Consider the following 14,916-nt stretch of genomic DNA (forward strand, 5'->3'; position numbering starts at 1 on the left):
ACCTCTGAAGTTAACGTGGATTGTGGATCCATCCCTCCCAGAGAGCCCTGGGGACATTGTGCTTCCATCCCCTTCCTCACTCTCAACCCTTCATCTGGAAGGGGAGAGATTAGTCATTTGTTTGGCACTTGTTCTCAGCTGAATGGGCCCTTCTGTAAGTGAAAGATCATGTGGAGCACCCCACTAGAAAAAGGTTGTTACGCTTAAAGAGGAAAACCTTATTTTCTCTACTATGAAGTTTAATTCTCTAATTAGAAAATAATGAAAGCAAGCCTCTCTTCATTAGTAGTTTTTGAGATTTTCAGTTTTTGAGATTTTGCTCTTCTGGAAGCTTTCCTGCCCTCCCCCCACTCAAATCTGTCCCAACTGTGAGCTCATTTAACGAAAACAAAACACTTTGCTTGATGCTGAAGAGCTCAGTGGGGCTAATGCTAAAACTATGCATTATAGTCTTATGTCCCTTTATAGCCTTTTGGCTTTTCATTAAATCTCTTCAAGAGGCCACCTTGTAATGTCTCCCTTGCTGAAACAGGATTTGGCTGCACTACCTTTAAAATATTCTAGATGACTGTTAATACCAGTCTTAAAAAGGAGACAACCTTGATTGATGTCTGAACTCCACAAAGAGAAGGAAAGGTCATGGCAAATAATTCTCTAAGACCCTACAGAGAAAGGATGCCCAATAAAGGATGACAAAATTCCAGGCTGCACCTGTGACAAGCCACAGTAGAGAGACTGCTGGGCGTTGAAATAAAAAGCCTAGATTCTAATCCTGGCTGTGCATGTAACCAACCTTAGTCAAGTCACACCACCTCGACGAGCTTCTGTCTCTGTCTATCCAATGGGATTAATACCTCCTTGTGCAAATTCAGTCACACTGCATCATCTACACTGCACTACCACAATTAAAAGCTAACATTCAGCAAGCTGGTTGTTTTAGACCATCCTTAAAATACTGTGTCACATCATCTCATTTTAAATATTTTTCTTTTGAAATTTTTAACTGATAATTGGATGCACTCTCCATTTGCCTTTCCACTCACAAGTAGAAAGGAGGATTCAGGCTTTAGGACAGTACTATGAACTCCCCTATACACCTTACCTAGATTCACCTATTAACAGCTTGTCAGCCTACCCTGTCTCTATATATGCAAGTATATTCAACCAATTTCCCTTTTGCTAAACAATCCAAGAGAAGTTTATAGACATCATGACACTTCATACCACAATATTCCAGCATATATCTCCCCCAAAACAGGGACATTCTACATAACTACAACGCCATTACAACCAAGAAAATCAGCATGAATTTAATGATATTATCCAACGTACAGTCAATATTCAAATAAAAATGTTTTTTATAGATTTTTTTGAAACTAAGAATTCAATCAAAGTTTATGCATTGCATTTTTGTTGTTATGTCCCCAGTCTTCCCAACCTCACCTCCCATCCCAACCCCCAGGACTTCCCCCTCCCTGCCTTCCTCTGTTCTGTATGACACTGAATCATTTGAGGGACCCAGGCCAGTTGTCTGGATTCATTTGATTGTATTGTCATGACTAGATTTAGGTTAACAGTTCTGCAAGAACACTGCAAAGGAGACATTGTGTCTCTCCCACTGCATCAAACCGGGAGGCATATCATGTCCTATTCCTGGCCAGTTGGTTAAGGTGGTGACCGACAGATCTTCATCATAAGGGTGCCTATTTCCCTCTGTCATTAATAAGTAAATCATAGTGGGATAATTTGAGTTTCTGTATCACTCGGCCAATAACCTTTCATCCATTGGTTTCAGCATCTGTTGATTATTCAGTTATTACTAGCAGTTACAAAATGGTTATTATAGGCAGTTACAAAATGGTATTTTTTAAGTCATTCATTCCTATATATTTATTATCTAGCACTCTTCTGTAAACAAGAGGTTTCATTCTTTTTCTTTTCCCCTCTCTCTCAAGTATTACTATGGGACATGAATTTTTCAAAAATTTTATTTAATATATTATAATCCATTGCTGTCATAATTCTTTGGGATGCCTGTCACCTTTTTATTATTACATATGATCAAGTCATATAAGTTGACATGAATTTCACTGAGGTGGAAGGAAACATTAAAACTCCAGTGCTACTAAAAGGCAGGAGGCATACCCAGATCAAAGAGATGGACCCCCTGCCTTAGAGACTTGAGCCCCAAGGAAATGGGGGCCTGATGAACGTTCAAAACTAGGGTCATGGCCACATAGAGTAGTGACCAGTGACAGTTATCCATACAAGCATTGCAGGGCATCCACTAGAGAAGTGTCTTTATACATGAAGAATTATTCAGATATAAAAGGACTTCAGAAAGTACCACATGGAGAAGACAGTAGTGAATTTAGGATCCCTCTTCTTTAGGATGGTGTTTGTATAATTGTTTGATAAAATTTTGCTTATATATATATACTACCACAGGACATATTTCTGGAATAGTATGCTTTGTCCTTTAGCAATTGAGCCACTTTTTGAGACCCTGAGGATCTGTAAATAAAAATTAAGCTTTCTTCTTTGAAATCATCCAAAAACTAGGTGGCTACATGATCCAAGAGGGAACTATGACAGAATGTTAATATAACCCCAGAAATGCTTCTAAAGCCCAGGAATATTTGGAGTTTGTTATAAGGCAGAGTATCATATATTGTTAAGTTCTAAAGCCTGAATCTTATTTTAAATAAAAAGGTGCCATTCTCTCTGTTTGAATCACAATTACTGACATTTGAATAGAAAACCTAGACAATACTTTAAAATAAGGTGCAACTATTGTAACAGAGAGGGGGAAAATTCATGTCTGTGCCTGTGACAGCATCCTAGCATCCTCAAGGCAAAGGAAGCCCTTCTCATTTAATTCTGACACCATGATGTTTTGGAAAAAAATTATCTGAAGTGACTCTCCAAATGTTTTAAAGGGCATAAAGAAAGCATTGTGCATGCCTGACAACGTGAGGTCTCCCACTCACATTTGTAATTTCTCCAGAGTAAGGAAACTCACTCTTTTAATCAAAACAATGCAGTGCATTCTATTGTCTGAGTCTGATAAGAACAGGGACGAATAGCAACAGCTGAAAAAGAAACAATGAGCTGTGTTCTTTGGAAAGCTGGCACAAGTAGGACTAAGGCAATTCAAAAAAAAAAAAAGACATGAAAATGTCCAAGTGCAAAAATGCCAATGATGCCAACACAGACCAAAGGTGGCTGAGGGCTTTCAGAGAGTGAGTACATTTGTGGCAGCCTAGGCCACCGAACTGACCTACTCCACCCAGGAACAGAAAAGCTGCTAGGCCAATGGCGTTCATTTAAACAGGTGGCTGCATTTCATGGAAATTCTGTCCAGAGCACGGAAAGGGAGACCATTTCCCTCTGTTCTAGCTAGAGAACTAGAGGCCACTGCCAAATATAATAATAATAGGAGCAACCCTTTAACACTGTGTTCCAGAACCTATTTCTAAGCATTTAATGTATGTTTACTGTTTTCATCCTCACGACAGCCTTTGAGGTCAATACTATTTTTATCATCCCTATTTTCAGATTAGGAAATTGAGACACAGAGAGGTTAAGTAACTTACCCAAAGTAATTCAGCTCATAAGTAGCAGACTGGGTGGGATTCAAGCCCAGGCAGTTGAGCTCAGGACTTGCAGATTTAATTATGAGACGTCATTTGGAACAATGAGATTGTGAGCCCCACAAAAAAAAGTACAAAATCCTAATATGTATCAGAACTAGGATCAGGGCAGCACCTAGCAGTGATGGGGGACGGTATCCAGACAACTGCTGGCAGATTTGCTTTGCCAAAATCAGAGTAGGGGCTACTTTTTCTTGATCCACTATACACATAGCTTCATCATTTAGGAGGCAGAGAAAGCTGTAAGGGGACCAGACTCTTGACTCAATTCTGACCAACAGACCACTTGATGACACCATGGAAATAATGAGAGCTGCATCGTCCTATGATATACCCTAGGACAAGTGGTCCCAAAGTGTCATGCCCAAGGCTCACTGGGAGATCTTGTTATAAAAGTGCATGTTCCTGGATGTCACTACCATCTGATTCCATAGGTCCGTGGTACACCTGGTCAGTAGGTCTGAGTCTGCATGGCTGGCAAGCAGCTCCAGGTGATTCTGATTCAGTGGATGGAGGAGAATGCGTGATCAACACTGGCCTACACTCTAAGAAATCCAGTTTCAAAGATTCAGAGAAAAAACAGGTGTGATTCCTTCATCTAAAAGAAACTGCTATATAGCAATTCAACCCTCCAAATGACAAGATTTTGCAAAAGAATAATATTGTAAGTGTTAAAATTTTAAGAAGGAAAACTCCAGTGGGATTGAGTGCTAAGAAGACAAGAAGCTTGTGTGTAATTATGCAAGACAACAGGTATAAACCAAATTCCTATCCCCTCATATTCTACAATAAAAATGGGGAAGGGAAATTATTGAAAAATGGCACACAATAATCCACTACAGAATATAGTTAAGAGCTGGTGTGTGAAGCTGTAAACTCAGAACTCCAAAAGAAAGCAAACAAGAGCAGGGGCTGCCAGGGAAGGCTCCCGTCCCATAGTACTGCAAATCCGCTGGTACGCGCAGCCTGATGACTGAGCAAGGTAGAAGGCATCATGAGAGGCATGGGGTTTTACAGAATGAATTAAATATGCTCCCCTGCTCTCTTTGAACTCAATCCAATAGGGAGACTTTATAAATTATTTTATAATCTCTGTATTTTCTGAATGTCAGTGTTCAAACATCATGCTTCAACATGAGTCCCACTTCTATTTATTTATATGCTGGTTTGTCTCATGTGGTTGATGGAAAGAAACCAGACACACACACAGACACACACACACACACACACACACACGTATTACACATATACGCATATACCAAGATGAAATTTAATGCTTGTTTTATCTAACAAAGGCTAGGGAAACCTTTCAGACAACAGCTATGTGGAGTATAAGCAGGTAGAGAATGTGTTTAAACTGTCTCTCAAGTCACACCCCCCAGCCTGTTCCTGACATGGCCATTCAGCTGCCAGCAACACTGCAAAGGGAACCTAGGGTCTTGCCAGATACAGGAGTTTAATTTTATATCTTACCACAGCCCTTTCTCACTCAAATCTTACATGAAAACTTATAAAAATATTTCTGTGTAAGACTCTGGCTTTCAAACTTGTTTGACTATGATTTATAGTAAAAATAATCATCTTCTGTAGGTCCACTTGTTCATCCAATTCATTTAACATATAATTATTGTAATCATCCCAGATGCAAGCCACTGTTGTAGATTCAGAGGATTCTGCAATGAAAAGAACAGTTTGAAATCCTTGCTCTCCAAAAGCTTTCATTCTACTGGGAGAGGTAGACAATGAACAAGTATAATAGAATCATGGGCCATACAATGAGAAAGCAACAGAGGAAAAACAAATCAGAGAAGGGGATAGAGAATGTTGGGATGCTGGGGGAGGTAAGGATGGTGGTTTAAATAGGGCAGCCAGGAAAGGTCACACTGAGAACATGGCACCAAACATAGCCCTGCAGGAGGGAAAGCGGGCCATCTCAGGGAAGAAAAGTAAAACAAACAGCAAAACTGATGTGCTAGAAGTAGCCACAAACAACATGTATTCTGGTCCCATTTTTGCCTACTGTGGGCTTTAGACAGGTCACTTTCCTGTCGTCCTATTTCCTTCTTTACAAAATGAAGGAGTGCCACTTGATTCTCTCCAATTTCCCTTCTGGCTCTAACATTTCCCAACATCTGTGTTCTATGGAGCCTCTTATGTCTTATTCTGTTGACGTGTGTGTGTGTGTGTGTGTGTGTGTGTGTGTGTACATGTGAACATTTATGTATATACATACAAAAATTGTGGAACAAAATGTAATAAACCATACTACCCTAATTACATGCAATACAATCCAGTATTTTCCATTGTTCTAATCACTTCTATTTCATTTTTTAAAATGCTGATTGCACCCAACTAAATTGATTTCACTATCCACTAATGGGTCTTAAAGAACTGTTTACAGACATTAAAATTTTCTTGTTTGTAGAGCCAAATATGGCATCACCAAAAACACATACTCATCCAAGAGAAAAGACAGCTAACTCAGTATGGGAATCTCCCTCTGCTCTCAGCTTTCAGCAACCCAGAAAGTCCATAGTGCCCAAACAGGCAAGACCTGAGTGTTAATCAGACAGCTCTGGCCTCAGACCCCAGTTCTGCCACTGCCTTCTTTGACCTTAAGCAGGCTACACAACATCGTGGAAGGTTTCTTATCAGGATAATGGAAATAACGATGAAGATTAAATCAAAAGTACATGTAGAATGGCTGGTCAAGTATCTGGTAATTAATCAACACTTAAAATTGGTGGTGGTGGTAATAGTGGAGGTAGAGGCAAAATGGAGCAAAAAGAATAGCTTCATTTTACCAGGCCCTTAGAATCTAAAATGTTAAGAGAAAGAGCTAGATATCGTGAATGCCAGTAATTATCTTAATAAGAAATGTCACAGGAGAATGTGTGATTCCAAACTGCTTCCTTCGTTCCTAAACTGTCTCTCTTCCCTCTTCAGCAAACTATATGGAAATGGATTTGAAGAAATACAAAGTCATGCGTTCAATGGGACGACGCTGATTTCCTTGTAAGTATGTGCTTATTTCCCCAGCTCATGAATAAAAATGAAATATTACTCTGGCTACCAAATCACATTCGATCTTCAGCAACTAACTCAGGACAAAAATATACTTTCAAGTGGCTAGTCCTCAGTGTTTCATGCATGTTACTAGGCAACTGGCTGGCTGAAAACCCCAGAGCACCCTGATTTCAAAGAGAGATGCAGCCTGGATACATTGAAGTTGACAGTTTGCTGAAATATTCAACACCCTACTTTAGGCTCCTCCATCTCACAGCCTCCCTATTTAGCCCCCTTGCTCAGGTTGAGGCAGTACTATTTCAGCAAAGAAATTCTTCCCCTTGGTCCCACTGCAGAGAAATCGAGTAACACTGTTTATCAGCTAATCAGCCACAATAGACCTACTCAGAGTCCCACCTCCCTACTGCTGAAGGGGAAGGAAGGAGTAGGTTGCTCATTTTCCACAGGGCGAGAGAGCTTTGCATTTTCACCACACCCTATTCCAGCCCCCAGTGTTAACAGCCTTTAACTCAAGGGGAGTATCCCGACTGCTTCCTTCATTGCTCCCAGCCCCTCTTTCTTTCTATGGCTCCTTTTCTATAAGAGTGGTTCATTCACAAAGCTTGCAGGGCAAGGGCTATTTGAACTATAACAGGTACAAGGTGAAGTGATGATCACACTACATAAGAATAACATTGAGATGTTAAAACACAGATTCCTGGTCCCCACCCCAGACACTTTGATTCAATGGGTCTAGTGTAGGCACTGAGAATTTACAATTTTAACAAGCTCCCAGGAGACGCTGGTGCTGCCAGTCTGAAGTTGAGTAGCAGAAGTCTACATAATATACTATTTTAACTACCAATACTAACCAAAGACCCTATTATATTGATACCATGCTACATAGCTTAATGGATAAGAAAACAGATCTAAGAGTCACTGACTGGGACTCATCCCCAATCCCACTATTTATCAGCTACCTTGAGGAGGTTACTTAACTCATTTAAGCCACAGTGTTCTCAACCATAAAATGGAGCCACTAATAGGCTTGTTTTGAGGATACCCCCACCAAAATGAAAAAGGTCTGTTTTGTATCCTTGGTGCCTGGCACAGAGTAGGTGCCCACTTATTATTTATTACATTACATAATTAATTATGAATGAATAAATGATAATTAAATAAGGTTATATTTTTATGCTCTTAACACGGGTCTGGCACATACTAAGTGTTCAAGAAATGGTAGCTTTTGAAAAGTTGTGCTCCCTATCATGGAGTAAATTTTCCTTTATTTTATTGTTGACTTGAATTTAATGAAGGCTTTACTCTAGCCAGCTAAATCCGTTGCAAGTCTATGGCCATGCCACCCTGAGCAAGCCCGAAACCGTCTGATTTCGGAAGCTAAGCAAGGTCGGGCCTGGTTAGTACTTGGATGGGAGACCACCTAGGAAGACCAGGTGCTGTAGGCATAAAAAATAAAAAATAAGGGATTGTAAGCTGACAAAGTCCTTGCAATCTGTGAGGTCAACCAAGGGTGGCCTCTCCTAAAAAGTAAAAGTAAATAAATTGAAACTAAATCTGTTTTGGCCTGGCACAATACTCTCAGATATGTCATTCCATTGTTCACTCAACAAGTGTTTGCCAAGCATCATCTGTGTTTGAAGGACCATGCTATATTTTGAGGAGAAATGAACATGAATAAACCCTGCTGTTTGCCCCACAGGAGCTTACAACCTGAGAATAAGCATCTCCAAATGGCATATCAATTGTACACTAAGTACTAACTAAAACAGAAGACAAAGCAGGACGCCTGCCTTGAGAGTCCTCTGGGCAGTCCTCTGTGAGGGAGGCAGACTTTGAGATGGGCCTTAGGCAAAGGCAGAAGGAAAAAGCATTCTAGGCAGAGGACAACACAAGGAATGGCCCAGTGGAGGAAGCATGGGGTGTATTCATAGACCAGCAAATACTACCTTTTAGAAAGTAGTAGCTGTGGTTTAGGCATAAATTAGGAAGGGCTTTACATGCCAGAGTAAAGAATTTGGAATCTCTTCTGCAGAAAATGAGCTGTTGTAAGTTCTGGGATGAGAAGTGCGAGAGGGGTGCTTACAGAAGGTTCACCTGTTAGCAGTGAGGACAGGGGCTGGAAAGGGCAGTTCAGAGCCAGAGACATAGATGTCAGAGTTATCTGAATAGAGGGGTTAGCTGAAGTTTTTTGTGGCTGGGGTGACCTAGACAAGGGGGAAAAATAAGGAGATTGAATATAAAATTGGAGAAGAATGAAAAACGAGAAAGAAAAGCCAAGGCAGAAGCAAACAGAGGTAGAAGGAAAACCAGTGGAATGCGTCCTTGGGAGATCAAAGAAAATAGGATTTCAGGAGGGAGGGCCTTGGTCAGCAGTGTCTCAGCCGCATCAGAGATGCCAAAATGGATATGGACCTCAAAAAGTCCAATTAGTCAAGATTCTGTATCTCCCACACCTCATTGCCACGAGAAAGAGTAAACCAAGAACACAAATCAATTTCATGCATTTACTTATTCAATAAACATTTATTAAGCATCACCAATACATCAGGCTGGGCCTGTAATAGTAGAGTATAAACAGTCTCTGTCCTCATGAAGTTTCCATTCTAGCAGAAGAGACAGATTAAAAAGGCAGATAAATAAATGAATTTCTTGCAGGCTGTAATCTATACTATGAAGGAAATAACCCATCACTGAGATCTGCGAGAGCACAGGGGAGTGACTGACTTTAGGTCAGGTGTTCGAGGATAGCCTCGTGGAGGATATGACATTTAGGCTGTGCCTGAAATATGACAGAGTCCACCACAGCAATAGTGAGAGGAAGTGTGTTACAGAAAGAGAAAGCAGCATGTGCAAAGGTCCTGAGTTGGGAAAGAAAAGAAATCGATAAGCTCCAGGAATTGGGAGGAGGACAGTGTGGCTGGAGGGTCATCAGCATGGCAAGACTGGTGTGAGATAAACCTAGAGATGGGACAGGAGCGAATCACGCAGAATTGAGGGGCCATGGAAAGGAGTCTGAATTCTCTTCTAAGGGCGAGGAAGCCCACTGAAAGATTTACTCAGGGGAGGAGGAGGAGTTTTCAAATCTGTCAAGCAAAGTTTTCAAACTCTATGTCCAGCCCAGTATCTGCCACCTTCCTCATAGGGAGGCCCAGCCAAGGTCGTTCAGGACAATGACACCACAGCTCTGCAAAGATCTCAGATGCACTGCTCACGAAGGCAGGACCAGGCAGAGAGGAGCAGCCACCCAAAGGTTTTCCTTGGACACTTCCAGGGGTCCAAGAGTCAGTCCCCATCATTCCCAGAGCACTCCAGTTAGGAAAGTTTCGGGTGGAGTTGGGCATTCTTCCACTGTGCTTCAAAAGGTTATCCCTACCTGTGCTTCTCATATCTGGAGGACCATGTCACCTGGGAGAGTTCCCAAAAGGAAACCCCAAGAAAATGTGGTAGATGAATTTATTTTTGACCAAGTTACATAATGCAGAGTTATCAGTATACAGAAAGATCTGAGTTTTAATAAAAAATGTAAATGCTGTCATGAAATTTGAAAAGTTAATTTGACCTGGCTGATATGAGTATTATTTGCTCACAGAGCCCAGTTTCAACAATTTATGACTATAACTGTACATAATTAAAACAAACCAAATCAGGAAGAACCACGGAGGCTCAGGAAGGAAAATTTCTTTTGATTTAGATTTTAAACAGCAATTGACTCTGACAACCTCATATCTTTGAAAGTGGAAATACACCCAGGGGATGGGACGACATGAGACTGACAGGTGTATTCTGATGAAAAGGCTGAAGGATTGCAAGGAAAACACCTAGTAGAAGCATGTGGAAAACAGCCACCCAACAAGAAAGATACAGGGGCTTCTGCAGTTCTTAAATGGCAGGAGTGATATGGAGACATGCAGAAAGATGCTGAAGAAGACGTAACGCTATGAGATAAGCCAGATAATTACCTAGGCATCCTGCAGGTGAGGGGCCATGGGTATTGGTGCATGTAACATTTTAACAGTAGTGCAGAAGAATCTTGTTCCCATGCTCTAAATCATCACACCAACAATGGATGCATACTGTACCCACTGTCCAGGGTTTCCAGAATGTTCTTTGAATCACCACCCTTCTCTTATAGAAAGTGCTGAAAAGAAGACTGGCAAGCCTGAGCCCAGAGATACCTCTCGCAACTCCCTTGTCCACCCAGAGAAAGGCCTGTGCTTGGAGACACCAGCATCAGGGCCCAGACAGGAGGCTGCTCTGCAGGGCCAGGCTGAGCTGTTCCTGAGCAGTTCACCCTGAGATGCAGAAGCCCTCAGGTAGCCACTGCCATAACAGCTTTTGGCTTCTCCATGGCCTTAGGAGCAGTGCCCTCATTTGTTTCCACAACATGCACATCTGGTGACCACATACACAGCACAGACCTACACGGGGCAGCCAGGGTATGGGACATTTTTCTACACAGGCTGTACTTACTTCCTCCCCTTTCTCACCCACTAAGAAATGCATATCTGAAAAAGAGTATAATTAACATGACAAGGGGTAACTTTGAATCGACCTTACTTTTTCTTTTTAAGTAAAGTATTCACAAACCTTACTATATCACTGTTAACAAACTCTGAGACCTCCAAGGTCAGGACAGCTGAGAGCCTTGATACAGGGAGGGCTGCACATCCACCCTTCATCCTTGAACACTGGAGCAGCATTTGCATCCTTGCCCAGCTGTCTGATAGTAAACTTCTGTTAAATCCAAGACAGGAGGAGTGAGTACTTTAAGTTGTAGGACAAAGGGTTCCACTGAGTAGGAGGAAATCGCAGTGAAACGTGGGTCCAAAGACAACTCCAGCGATTTCACAATTTCACCAAACACTAGCATGTCCTTTTTCCACTTTACCTACAGTCCCCCCACCCCGCCTTGTGCCCTTTAACCTTGAGCACCATGCACAGAGACTGTTCCAAACATGTGTGGTCACACAGGAGGTGCAAACTCCACTAAGGACACTGTCCTTCCCCACAGGGAGCTAAAGCAAAACGCACACCTGGAGAAGATGCACAATGGAGCCTTTCAGGGGGCCACGGGGCCGAGCATCTTGTGAGTATAGTCGTGCTGCCCTGCCTCCCTGCCTATTGCACCCCAACAGGCCTGCTTAGGGTGTCTGGCCACACCCCCAGACTGGTTTGAGGAGCATCATCCTCTGCATATAAAAGGGCTGCCGTAACAAAGCACCACAAGCGGGTGGAGGAGTGGGGAGGCTTAGCAGAAATGTATTGTCTTTCAGTTCTGGAGGCTAGAAGTCTAAAATCAAGGTGTCAGCAGGGTTGGTTCCTTCTGAGGGCTGTGAAGGAAGGATCTCTTCAGGCCTCTCTCCTTGCTGCAGATAGTTCCTTCTGGTTGTGGCAGTATAACCCCAATCTCTATATAGCACTGTGTGTATGCGTGCGTGTGCGTGTGCGTGTGTGTGTGTTTGTCCAATTTTCCCTTTTTATAAGGATTCATAGTGGTTTAGCATCCATCCTAATGAGCTCATTTTAACTTGATTACCTCTGTAGAAAGTCCATTTCTAAATAAGGTCACATTCTAAAGTGCTGAGTGTCAGAACTTCAACATATGAACCTAGGGAGACACAATTCAACCCATAACACGAAATATGGAGGGCCACCTCTTGTGCTGGCAGAGCAGGTGACTACCCACCCAGCATCCACTCATGGCAACCCAAGGCCAAAGATCTAACTTGCCCCGGCACTTAGCTGGACAGGGCTAGGTTACTGTGTGTCAGGCTCTCAGGGTAGGAAGCAAAGCCAAATTCCCTCAGTTGTATGAATTCAGTGTAAGGACATGTTGGAAAATTAAGAGGAACAGGAAACTGAACCAGTCATCTCTTGGTAAAGCCTTGGAAGCCTGAAACATCATACAGGAAACAACTGCAGCTGCAGTCAGGCTTCAGGGAGAGATGCAACAGGGTTCCAGGCACTGCAGGTCTAATGCACGGTGACCTCGTCACCCCCTCCACAGAGGCACCAGTCCATCACTCCCTGCACTACCTAGTATGCTGTTGCTCATGGATTGGTTAAACCCATCCTGTTTGCCAGACACCATGCTGCAGAGGACAGTGGTGAGCTAAACAAGCTCCAGTCCCTGCCCTGAAAGAGATTACAGTGGGGGAGACGACAATAAACAGACAAAGCAATGAATAGGCATATAATTTTAAAATGAGAAAAGTGCTACAAAGATAGTAAACAGAAGCATGGGGAAAGAGATACAGGATCAAATAAGTACATAAAATCCGTAGTGTGCCAGAGGCTGTTGGTTGTAGAGAAGATTCGGTTGATTGGGAAAAAAAGGAATTCTAAGGAGGGGGAGGAAGATAATCAGGAAAGACTATCCTGAAAAAAGTGTCATTTAAGCAAACACCCGAAAGAAGTAAAGAAGCAAGTTATCTGGATTTCGACACAAAGAGCATTCCAGGCAGAGGAAACAGCAAAAGCAATGGCCCTGAAGCAGGAACTCGCCACGTGTATTTGGAGAACAGAAAGGAGGCCATTGTGGCAGAGTGAGCAAAGAGGAGAGTCCTAGAACATAAGAATGGAGAGGTGGCAGAAAGCCAGGTCATGGAGGGCCTTGTGGCCATTTTAGGGACTTTGCCTGTTCTCTGAGTGAGATGAAGAGGCTTTAGAGTTTTGAGCAGGGGAAGAAATAAACTGACCCAGTTATTCTTTATATCCTGGTTCCTGCCAGCATCGACTCATGATTCTACTTTCTAATTCTGTCTACGTTCTAGCTCTCATCATTAGAAACCCCAAATTCTATCTAGTTTTTAGCTCTGGTCGCCATCAACTCCTGACCATCTACTCCCTAACTCCTATCCACTCTCAACTCTTGCCTCCATCTACTTCCTACCCCCAACACTATTGATTGACCCCGGACTATATCTGATTCCTAGCTCTCACCACTACCAACTCTTGACTTATACTTTCCAGCTCCTACCATCATCCATTCTAACTCTTCTTCCTAATTCCCACCACTAAAACTCGACTTTCTCTGCTTCCTAACTTCTGCCACTATCAATCCAAATCTCTCATCTCCACTGAGCCTCATGACTTCTGCTTACTTATGGCTTCCACTACCTCGTGGCTCATGCCCACTGATTTCTCTGCTGTCTCAGCTTCTTTCACTTTACCCCAGAAGCCCCCATCTATATGTCATATATTTAAAGTACTCTGGACTCAGAATCTTATAGATTGGTTGAATACTCTCTGCACCAGGTAGGCAGAGCTCTCAGGGCAAGCTGGAAACTTCTTGGCCACTGGACAGCTAAAGAGAGTTGCCTCTGGTTCAGGCACAGTTCATGACAGAGTTGGTGTAGTCACAAGGCACCCTGCATAACAGCCTTTGCTTGAAAAGCTGCTTAATGGGCCTGCTTAAAAATGACCGTGAGCGCTGAGGGCACCTACACGGCTGTGTCCAGAACAGTGGACCAGACCTATGTCTCTTCCTTCCCAAGCAGCTATTTTTATTACACCCTGTGGATTTCAGTGGTGCCTATAAACATTCTCTCCACTTACACCGCCAAAATATTTCCCCCACTGGTCTGTCACTGAGACTGAAAATCTATTATGAGATTCACTCCTTTATAATGAGACCTTGCCATTTCTAGAATCCTAATTTAAAATACATATATCCCCCGAAAACACACACACCATCACCACTACCGCCACCACCGCCCTGCAAAGAGTCATGTGCTCAATCTCTAACACAACTGAGATAATAACTCTATAAAAAAGAATGAGAACACTGGTTACCTAAACTGATAAGGACATAAAAGCAGCAAATTCTGCAGGCCCTGAGGCAAATTCTTCTTTCTTGATTGTTCCAGGCCTACACTAGTAGTCATTCCTGTTGTCAAGTCCATCTTCTATCAATCACCACCTATTGATCCCTCCCATGTGCTGGGGACTAAGTACTGAGGCAGTGTGCTGGGTGGGAGGCGGCAATAACTGTGCTTGCTACTAGAAGAATTTTGTGGGGCAGCAGCCACTTAGAAAAATGGGCAAAAATTTTAAATTCCCACTGAGTGTTCTTCTTCCTCACATTTAACCTATTTGGAGTTTTCTTGGACATTGCCTCAAGTCTAGAAAAACCAAGGAGTTCAGGACTTTGTTTACAAACCTGAGCTTTCAATACATTTCTGCTTGCATAGCCGAGTTTGCTTGCTTTGGACTGAAGAATCCAGTTCGCTGTTAG

General features: G+C 42.5%; 1 protein-coding gene and 1 pseudogene across 1 annotated transcript in view; both read left to right on the top strand.

Annotated features, from left to right (window-relative positions):
* The window catches only part of LHCGR (luteinizing hormone/choriogonadotropin receptor), a 52,029-nt gene that overhangs the window by 26,479 nt on the left and 10,634 nt on the right, over window positions 1-14,916 (top strand). Inside the window, exons 7-8 of the mRNA XM_039888120.1 lie at window positions 6,600-6,668; window positions 11,692-11,766. Of these exons, the coding sequence (XP_039744054.1) occupies window positions 6,600-6,668; window positions 11,692-11,766 (144 nt within the window). The remainder of the gene's footprint in view (window positions 1-6,599; window positions 6,669-11,691; window positions 11,767-14,916) is intronic.
* LOC120622385 (uncharacterized) lies at window positions 8,007-8,125 on the top strand (annotated as a pseudogene).

Source organism: Pteropus medius, unplaced genomic scaffold (assembly GCF_902729225.1).
Source record: "Pteropus medius unplaced genomic scaffold, Ma_sr-lr_union100, whole genome shotgun sequence".
NCBI lineage: Eukaryota > Metazoa > Chordata > Mammalia > Chiroptera > Pteropodidae > Pteropus > Pteropus medius.